General features: G+C 46.3%; 1 protein-coding gene across 1 annotated transcript in view; it reads left to right on the top strand.

The window, feature by feature from the left end:
* The first annotated feature begins 630 nt into the window (after positions 1–630).
* Positions 631–11,186, top strand: part of PPM1E (protein phosphatase, Mg2+/Mn2+ dependent 1E) — a 345,133-nt gene continuing 334,577 nt past the window's right edge. Inside the window, exon 1 of the mRNA XM_073574366.1 lies at positions 631–906. Within this exon, the coding sequence (XP_073430467.1) occupies positions 725–906 (182 nt within the window). The 5' untranslated portion in view covers positions 631–724. The remainder of the gene's footprint in view (positions 907–11,186) is intronic.

Genomic DNA, 11,186 nt, shown 5'->3' with positions numbered 1-11,186 from the left:
CAGCATCTGAGGCTCCGTCACCGCTAGCACAGATGAAGCATCTGGGCTAGCGGTATAATATAATGCGATCGCGTTATGCTATAGCGTTAATGCAGTGTGACTCTAGCCTAAAGCTGTTATCAGAGTGAAAAGGGGGTACCGTAAAGAATCGAATGTTTATGGCATACTGTTTTTTTTATTTTGTTTGTGAAAAGGCCATAGTGTGAATGTGCTCATACACCTTGCATGTATACCAACTACGGCTCATTTCTTTGGTTTTGTTGTAGTTTCTTGTACTTTGCACAAACAGGGGTCACATGGACAGGTGGCTGCACAGTTGGGCCCCGACCTGCTCTGCCCCTATTCCCACTGAGGCCAACTGACGCAAGGTAAAGGTTTAATACTACAGCAGGATAGTACATCTGATTGGCATAATACAGCTATGTAATATCCCATCGTGTATGACCAGAATCAGGAGCTGGTGCGGAAATGTGGCCCAGCCAATAAGGCACAGCACCGCGTGTCTGCTCCCCATGTCCCCCCGACAGGCTCCGCAGCACACGCACACAGCAGTCACAGTGACATCCATCGTGTGACAGCGCAGGCCCCGCCCCTGAGGTCACATGACCGCCTGCTGTCGTCACGCTGCTGCTCTATCTGTGGGATGTAGGAGCCGAGCGCTCAGTGCCGCTAGTGCTGCCGCCGCTGCTCCTTCTACCCGATCTCCGCCCAGGAATGAGAAGCGATGTCCGGCGCATCCAACGAGGAGAAAACCTGCCGCAGGTTCCTGGAGCTTTTCCTCGGAGAGTTCAGGGGACCCTTCGGGGAGGAGGACCCCATCCCGCTCCGTCCATTGTCCGACCATATCACTCCGGAGGAGGTGGAGGGAGAATGCCTGGACCTGTGCCTGCAGCAACTCTGCAAATAGTTAAGTGCCGGATCCTTCGCTATGCAAAGTGTGCGTGAGATCAGTGCTGAGCAGAGGGCACTAACTGGCACTTATGGGGGCAGAGGACACTGACTGGCACTCATGGGGGCAGAGGGCACTGACTGGCACTTATGGGGGCAGAGGACACTTGCACTTATGGGGGGGCAGAGGACACTGACTGGCACTTATGGGGGCAGAGGACACTGACTGGCACTCATGGGGGCATAGGGCACTGACCGGCACTTATGGGGGCAGAGGACACTGACTGGCACTCATGGGGGCAGAGGGCACTGACTGGCACTTATGGGGGCAGAGGACACTTGCACTTATGGGGGGCAGAGGACACTGACTGGCACTTATGGGGGCAGAGGACACTGACTGGCACTCATGGGGGCATAGGGCACTGACCGGCACTTATGGGGGCAGAGGACACTGACTGGCACTCATGGGGGCAGAGGACACTGACTGGCACTCATGGGGGCAGAGGGCACTGACTGGCACTTATGGGGGCAGATGACACTGACTGGCACTTATGGGGGCAGAGGACACTGACTGGCACTTATGGGGGCAGAGGACACTGACTGGCACTCATGGGGGCAGAGGACACTGACTGGCACTCATGGGGGCAGAGGACACTGACTGGCACTCATGGGGGCAGAGGACACTGACTGGCACTCATGGGGGCAGAGGACACTGACTGGCACTCATGGGGGCAGAGGACACTGACTGGCACTCATGGGGGCAGAGGGCACTGACTGGCACTTATGGGGGCAGAGGACACTTAGTGATAAGGGTGCAGGAGTGCTGCTAAAGATAGCCGTCAAAGCGCTGTGATGAGAGGGCATCGCCCCCTGCTGTCAGCACTGACATTGGCAGCATGTATAGTGCCCTGTCTAACATCACAAGGACTGGCATGGAGCGCTTTACCTGTAGTGCAGGATCCCCGCGTCTGGCAGATGTCCTGCAGGGCTGCCATGACTGACAATCCCACCTAAGCCCTGTTACATAAGCTAGTTGTAAGATCATGCCATCCCAGCCGGCAGTGTGCTCACCCTCTTTCCAGAGAGTGCCAGCCAGTCCTGGCATCTACCGAGCTGTCAGTGTGTCACCTTGTGGAGGTACAACAGGCTGCCCCTCTGCCCTGCTCACCTGAAACCTGCTGAGCTGTCACTGGCATTCTGTGTCACTGCCAGGCACAGAGCTGGCATGCATCAAGTAGCTGTCTATGATCGATCTATCTATCCCATATCAATCTCATATCATATCTATCTATATCTCTAATATCATATCTGTCTACCCCATATCTATCTAATATCTATCTATGTATCTATCTCATATCTATCTACTTATCTATCTATATCTTTAATAAAGCATGCCTTTTAGGTGGAATATGTTGTTATTCTCTTTGGATTGTTAGAATTACCTCAGTTCTTTCTGAGCCCCAATATGACAGCTAGAAAGTCAGTCGGCTGCAGCCATGGGGAGGTGCGGGAGCTTTACATGTGCAGGCACAAAATAACTGTTCATCATTCAAGATCTTATTCCGATTGGTGCCAATGTGTTTGGCTGCTTGGATGACCCTCATATTGTCATCAAGCTTGCAGAACTATAGATGTGACAGTCAGTATATGGTGGAAACACAATGCCATCCTAAAAAGCTGATTAAGGTTTGGGGGAAAGAAGGGCCATTTTGTATTGCTCATAATGGGAAGATGAATGTATTTACCAATACTGATGACAATTTTCAATTGTTTGTGACTTGTTTACATGAAAACTGCTTCTGCGGAAGGATATAGTGTGCATCTTGGATCCAGTAACGCCATCACCATTCCAGCACATGTGCTGCCTCCTCTTTCCATCTCTGTAGCAGGCAGAGGCTGTGGGTTCCTTTGCTATGCTCCCCTCCCAGTGTGTGCCAGCATTGGAGTCATTTTGGGAGGGAGAATCTGTAGACGAGCTTGAAACTGCAATACCCGGCTCAACCGACTGGTCTACCAATCTGCGCTTACTGGCCCGTAGGCATTTATGAGGCCGTTAGCAGAGGCCAGGAAACCTTTAGGGTATGTGCACACCTCGCAGATTGCTGGGTGGATTTTTCAGCGCGGAATCTGCATATTTTGGCAGAATCCGCAGGTCAAAATCCGTGCGTTTTTAGTGCGGATTTCCCCTGCGTTTTTACACCTGCAGATTCCTATAATGGAATGGGTGTAAAAACGCTGCGGAATCCACACAAAGAATTGACATGCTGCGGAAAATAAACCACTGTTTCCGCTCAGATTTTTCTGCAGCATGTGCACAGCGGTTTTTATTTCCCATAGATTAACATTGTACTGTAAATCACTAGGAAATCTGCAGCGGATCCGCAGGGGCAAATCCGCAACATGCGCACATACCCTTATTGTCTAATCTATTTATATAATTGCCTTGTAATGTTTTGATTTCCTGTTCTGTCCAGATGTCACCGTATCCCAGAATTCCAAGCAGAGGAAGTTCACTGACCGCCATATTGGGACACCCAAGTGATGGGTGTCTCAATATAGAAACTGCTGCTGGTACCAAGCTATTGCGCGGTACCACCAGCAGAACACCGTCGCACCACACACACACACACACACTCTCTATATGCCGTACGCAACACACAGTCACACTCACACTCATGCAGCCTCTTGCGCGGTACTACCAGCAGAACACTGTCGCACTGCACCTGCGCGAATTCTGTGCAGGTGCAGTGAATCATTCGGCTGATCCCGGTGGCAGATGCGCGATGTGTCTACAGGCAGAGGAAGCCGGTCACATTAAAGGGGTTTTCCCACAAACGAAAGTTCATTTTAAAAATTGTCTGTGTCTGACCATGTATGGTGCATACCACATCTCCTGGGCAGGGAAGGAAGCAAAAGACAATACTGACATTACAGCAGGGGATCACAGAGGATTCATTTTGTGAGGTAAAATATTTCACTGATTGTTTTTAAACAATATTTTACCTCACAAAATGTATCCTCTGCGATCTCCTGCTGTAATGTCAGTATTGTCTTTTGCTTCCTCCCCTGCCCAGGAGCTGTGGTATGTTCTGTACACGGTCAGACAGACCACAGGGGGGAGACAGCTCAAACAGGACAGCACATGAGGGGAGAACACAGCACAGGAAGGAGAGAGACAGCAGACAAGGGGGATAGCACATGGGGTAGACAGGTCAAATAAGAGAGCACAGACAGGAGAAGTCAGCACATGGGGAAAGAGAGAGTGGATAGGTGGGTGAGCACATGGGGGGGAGAGATTCTCAATGCTGCAAAGCCTGCCCCCATCGTGACATTACTGCCCTCACGATTCGATAGCATCGGGCCTCCATCTTGTATTATATAATAGATATAACAATGTGACGAACAGCCCACCGCTGCTCGTCCGATACAGACGACTGACAGGGGTCCCGCTGTCACCAAAACGCGACGGACAGCGGACCCTGTGTCAATCTTCCAAGTACTGTGGGGATTTATGTATATCCCACTTTCTCAGTTCCACTTTGGAACTCGCAGCTCTCCGGGGGCCCCCCTTACCCTCAGGTCAGTCAGGGAACTGCACCTAGGATAATTAGTCGCCGGACGGGCTGCCTGTTGCGAACCGGCAATTAGGCTTCTGCAGTAAGGGAATTATCAATGCTAATAATCTATTAATAGATAATTTATTATTATTATTATTATTATAGAAGAACTGTGGTGATAGCTATGGTAAGCTGTAAAATTTCCCTTCATGCCATGTACATGTACTACAGCTCCAGCCCATCACTTAAGGTACTGTCACACTTAGCGATGTACCAGCGATCCCGACCAGCGATATGACGCGGTCAGGATCGCTGGTACATCGCTAAGTGGTCGCTTGTGAGCTGCCACACAGGCAGATCTCACCAGCGATATCGCTGGGGACGGGGGTCGCTACTTACCTGTCAGACGCGGCGATCCTGAGTCCTCCCGCCCGGCTCCACGCGTCGCTCGTCGTCACAGCAGGAAGCGCCGCAGGAAGCTGACGACGAGAAACAGTCCTGAACGTTCTCGCGCGATCAGCGATAACCAGCGGGGGAGCCGGTCGGAGGTAAGTATCAGACACAGCGATGTCGCTAGCAATATCGCTGCTACGTCACTAGTTATAGCGATATTGCTAGCGATATCGCTTAGTGTGACAGGCCCTTTAGGCTCTGTTCACATCTGCTGGAGGCACAGTATGGAGTCTTAGCTGCAGATCCGGGCAAAATTATGCTTCATTATTTTCTTTTGTAAAATGCCGGATACCATGACACAAACCAGATTAACATATTATTATTTATATATTAAACTTTGCTTATATAGCACCATTAATTCCACAGAGCTTTACAGATATTGTCATAGCTGTCCCCATTGGTGCTCACAATCTATATTTCTTATCAGCTTGTCTCTGGGATGTGGGAGAAAACCGGATATCATAAGACAAATTCTTCCGTGAATGTCAGAAATATCTGCTGGAAGCTAAAACATTGTTTTGTATACGGTATATATGACAGAAGCTGCTTCAGGCATAGAATCAAGAGTGCACAGTTATAGAGCTCACCTGGCGACTTGTGGAGGCGAGATCTGGCAGTACTGTACATGTCCAGGAGATATATAGTATGTAATATCTAGTTTCCAAGTGCATTGGATACTTCCTAAGATTTTTATAGCTTTAACCCCTTCATGACCCAGCCTATTTTGACCTTAATGACCTGGCCATTTTTTGCAATTCTGACCAGTGTCCCTTTATGAGGTAATAACTCTGGAACGCTTCAACGCATCCTAGCGATTCTGAGATTGTTTTTTCGTGACATATTGGGCTTCATGTTAGTGGTAAATTTAGATCGATAATTTTTGCGTTTATTTGTGAAAAAATCAGAAATTTGGTGAAAATTTTGAAAATTTCGCAATTTTCAAATTTTGAATTTTTATTCTGTTAAACTAGAGAGTTATGTGACACAAAATAGTTACTAAATAACATTTCCCACATGTCTACTTTACATCAGCACAATTTTGGAAGCAAAATATTTTTTTGTTAGGAAGTTATAAGGGTTAAAAGTTGACCAGTGATTTCTCATTTTTACAACAAAATTTACAAAACCATTTTTTTTAGGGACCACCTCACATTTGAAGTCACTTTGAGGGGTCTATATGGCAGAAAATACCCAAAAGTGACACCATTCTAAAAACTGCACCCCTCAAGCTACTCAAAACTACATTCAAGAAGATTATTAACCATTTAGGTGTTTCACAGGAACTAAAGCAACATGGAAGGAAAAAAAGGACATTTTAATTTTTCCAACAAAAATTTTCTTTCAGCATCAATTTTTTCATTTTCACATGGGCAACAGGATAAAATGGATCCTAAAATTTGTTGGGCAATTTCCCCTGAGTACACCGATACCTCATATGTGGTCAAAAACCACTGTTTGGGCGCACGGCAGGGCTCAGAAGGGAAGGAGTGCCATTTGACTTTTTGAATAGAAAATATGCTGGAATATTTAGCGCTTGCCATGTCGCGTTTGGAGAGTCGCTGTGTGCCTAAACACTGGAGCTCCCCCACAAGTGACCCCATTTTGGAAACTAGACCCCCCAAGGAACTTATCTAGATGCATAGTGATCACTTTGAACCCCCAGGTGCTTCTCAAATTGATCCGTAAAAAAAAAAAAAGTACTTTTTTTCACAAAAATTATCTTTTAGCCTCAGTTTTTTCATTTTCACATGGGCAACAGGATAAAATGGATCCTAAAATTTGTTGGGCAATTTCTCCTGAGTACACCGATACCTCATATGTGGTCATAAACCACTGTTTGGGTGCACGGCAGGGCCCGGAAGGGAAGGAGCGCCATTTGACTTTTTGAATGGAAAATTAGCTCCAATCGTTATCGGACACCATGTCGCGTTTGGAGATCCCCTGTGTGCCTAAACATTGGAGCTCCCCCACAAGTGACACCATTTTGGAAACTAGACCCCTTAAGGAACTTATCTAGATGTGTAGTAAGCACTTTGAACCCCCAAGTGCTTCACAAAAGTTTATAACATAGAGCAGTGAAAATAAAAAATCATTTTTTTTCCTCAAAAATGATTTTTTAGCACGCTATTTTTTATTTTCACAAGGGCAACAGGAGAAATTGGACCCCAAAAGTTGTTGTCCAGTTTGTTCTGAGTATGCTGGTACCCCATATGTGGGGGGGGGCACTGTTTGGGTGCACGGCAGGGCGCAGAAGGGAATGAGCGCCATTTGACTTTTTGAAATGAAAATTAGCTCCAATCGTTAGCGGACACCATGTCGTGTTTGGAGAGCCCCTGTGTGCCTAAACTTTGGAGCTCCCCCACAAATGACCCCATTTTGGAAACTAGACCCCCTAAGGAACTTATCTAGATGCATAGTGAGCACTTTGAACCCCCAGGTGATTCACAGAAGTTTATAATGCAGAGCAGTGAAAATAAAAAATCTTTTTTTTTCCTAAAAAAAAATTTTTTAGTTGGCAATTTTTTATTTTCACAAGGGTACTAGGATAAATTGGACCCCAAAAGTTGTTGTCCAGTTTGTCCTGAGTACGCTGGTACCCCATATGTGGGGGGGAACCACTGTTTGGGCACACGTTGGGGCTCAGCAGGGAAGTAGTAACATTTTGAAATGCTGACTTTGATGGAATGGTCTGCGGGCGTCATGTTACATTTGCTGAGCCCCTGTGTGCCTAAACAGTAGAAACCCCCCACAAGTGACCCCATTTTGGAAACTAGACCCCCCAAGGAACTTATCTAGATGTGTGGTGAGCACCTTGAACCCCCAAGTGCTTCACAGAAGTTTATAATGCAGAGCCGTGAAAATAAAAAATCTTTTTTTTTCCCTCAAAAAAAAATGAATTTTAGCACGCAATTTTTTTTTCACAAGGGTAACAGGAGAAATTGGACCCCAAAAGTTGTTGTCCAGTTTGTCCTGAGTACGCTGATACCCCATATGTGGGGGATGACCACTGTATGGGCACACGTCAGGGCTCGGAAGGGAAGTAGTGACGTTTTGGTATGCAGACTTTGATGGAATGGTCTGCGGGCATCATGTTACATTTGCAGAGCCCTTGATGTACCTAAACTGTGGAAACCCCCCACAAGTGACCCCATTTTGGAAACTAGACCCCCCAAGGAACTTATCTAGATGTGTGGTGAGCACCTTGAACCCCGAAGTGCTTCACAGAAGATTGTAACGCAGAGCCATGAAAATAAAAAATCTTTTTTTTTCCTCAAAAAATGAATTTTTAGCTCGCAATTTTTTATTTTCACAAGGGTAACAGGAGAAATTGGACCCCAAAAGTTGTTGTCCAGTTTGTCCTGAGTATGCTGATACCCCATATGTGGGGAGGGACCATTGTTTGGGCACACGTCGGGGCTCGGAAGTGAAGTAGTGACGTTTTGAAATACCGACTTGATCGAATGGTCTGCGGGCATCATGTTACGTTTGCAGAGCCTCTGATGTGCCTAAACAGTGGAAACCCCCCACAAGTGACCCCATTTTGGAAACTAGACCACCAAGGAACTTATCTAGATGTGTGGTGAGCAGCACTTTGAACCCCCAAGTGCTTCACAGAAGTTTATAACGCAGAACCGTGAAAATAAAAAAATCTTTTTTTTCCTCAAAAAATGATTTTTTTAGCCCGCAATTTTTTATTTTCACAAGGGTAACAGGAGAAATTGGACCCCAAAAGTTGTTGTCCAGTTTGTCCTGAGTACGCTGGTACCCCATATGTGGGGGGGAACCATTGTTTGGGCACACGTCAAGGCTCGGAATGGAAGTAGTGACGTTTTGAAATACAGACTTTGATGGAATAGTCTGCGGTCGTCATTACGTTTGCAGAGCCCCTGATGTGCCTAAACAGTGGAAACCCCCCACAAGTGACCCCATTTTGGAAGCTAGACCTTCCAAGGAACGTATGTAAGATGTGTTGTGAGCACTTTGAACCCCCAAGTGCTTCACAGAAGTTTATAATGCAGAGACGTGAAAATGAAAAAATCATTTTTTTCCACAAAAATAATTTTTTAGCCCCCAATTTTTTATTTTCCCAAGTGTAACACGAGAAATTAGTCCCCAAAAGTTGTTGTGCAATTTTTCCTGAGTACGCTGATACCTCATATGTTGGGGTAAACCACTGTTTGGGCACACGTCAGGGCTTGGAAGGGAGGGAGCACCGTTTGACTTTTTGAGCGCAAAATTGGCTGGAATCAATGGTTGCACCATGTCGCGTTTGGCGACCCCCCTGATGTGCCTAAACAGTGGAAACCCCTCAATTCTAACTCCAACCCTAACCCCAACACACCCCTAACCACAGCCCTAACCCTAACACATCCCTAACCACAAGCCTAACCCTAATTCCAACGCTAACCCTAATTCTAACCCTAATTCCAACCCTAACCCTAATTCCAACCCTAACCCTAATTCAACCCTAACCCTCTTTCCAATCCTAACCCTAACCCTCTTTCCAACCCTAGCCCTAACCCTCTTTTCAACCCTAACCCTCTTTTCAACCCTAACCCTAACCCTCTTTCCAACCCTAACCCTAACCCTCTTTCCAACCCTAACCCTAACCCTCTTTTCAACCCTAACCCTAACCCTAATGGAAAAATAAAAATAAAAATATTTTTTTTATTTTATTAGTTCTGCCTACCTATGGGGGTGATAATCGGGGGGTTTATTTACTTTTTCTTTCATTTTGATCACTGTGAGAGTGATCAAAATGAAAGAATGGAATCTGCAGCCGGCAAATTCGGAATCGGTGTCTCCAGCCATGTCCGATGCTACAGCAGCATCGGCCATGGCTGGATTGTAATATTTCATCAATTTTCATTGATGAAATATTACTATCGCTCTGATTGGCTGTTTCACTTTTAACAGCCAATCAGAGCGATCGTAGCCACGTGGGGGCGAAGCCACGCCCCCTGTGGCGAAGAACAAAGCCCCCTGTATCTGCGGGTCGGGTGACCTTTCAGTGACCTAGGTCACCCGACCCGCAGGGGGGCTTTAAAGTCATGACGCCACATAGGCGTCATGGGTCGTTCTGACACGACTTTTCATGACGCCTACGTGGCGTCAAAGGTCGTGAAGGGGTTAAAGGAGTATTCACATTTTATTAATTGATAGCATATTACTATAGGATACGCCGTCACTTTATGATCAGCGGTAGTCCAGCCTCTAGTATATACCACCTCTTTATAAAATGAAAAACCTCCAGGTGTTTTTTTTTTTAATACCACCACCGGATAGGTATCAGTTGTGTACCTTTCTTGTGTAGCAAAATACTTTACAGTCGTCTTCTGCTGCTCCCAGCGCCGCTCCAGTCCCCTTCTGCACCAGGTAATCAGAGTTCTGACTGGCCAGATCACTCCAGTGAGTAACAACAGTGACTTCTGGCCAGTCAGATCTTCAGTCACAAGATGGCGGAGAGTGACCAGAGCGGTACCGAAAACCAGTAACTATTTCACTACACACAGGGAACATACATTATTGATACCTATGGTTGTGAAATTAAAAAAAAAAATAGTGTGGTACGTTAATTTTTTTGGTAGTGAAAGTGAAATGGCGTACACATCCAGCAATGTGATAGCAAGCCAGTTTATGAACTAGATTTAGGAAACTAGTTCATTGCTGATCATGCAGTGTATGCACAAAAATAAGGAAGACATTTTTTCGGCCTGAAGTCACAGTGAGGAGCCCTGCTGCTCTCGGTAAGGAGAAGAGACATGTATACGGTAATATGGGATGATATAGGTCATTTTTTTTTCAGAGCCTTAGTTAGTTTTCTCTCACTCATGGCAAGTATTCAGTTTACTGCCCCTAGCCAAGACAGGAGGAACGCCATCAAACCTCTCCATCACCCAGCACCTGAGGCAAATGCACAAATTTCCTAAGGTTTGATGGCATCCCTATTACCACACATCTTCTGAAGTTAATGCATGGGTTGCCTAAGGTTTTGATGGCGTACCTATTACCACAGAGCTTCTGAAGCTAATGCACGGGTTGCCTAAGGTTTGATGGTTTACCTACAACCACACAGCACCTCAGGTTAATGTACTGGTAGCTTGAGGTTTAATAGTGTCCCTGTTACCACACAGTACCTAAGGCTAATTCGTTGGTTGCCTAAGGTTTGATGGAGTCCCTCTTACCACACAGCTTTTGAGACTAATGCTCGGATTTCCTAAGGTTTAATGGTGCCTCTATTACCACAAAGTACCTGAGGATAATGCACATGCTGCCAATGGTTGCACT

Source organism: Dendrobates tinctorius, unplaced genomic scaffold (genome assembly GCF_039654945.1).
Source record: "Dendrobates tinctorius isolate UK_male_01 unplaced genomic scaffold, ASM3965494v1 ptg000007l, whole genome shotgun sequence".
Lineage (NCBI taxonomy): Eukaryota > Metazoa > Chordata > Amphibia > Anura > Dendrobatidae > Dendrobates > Dendrobates tinctorius.
Note: the sequence above shows the minus strand (reverse complement) of the source record. Positions and strands in the feature narration are given on the sequence as shown.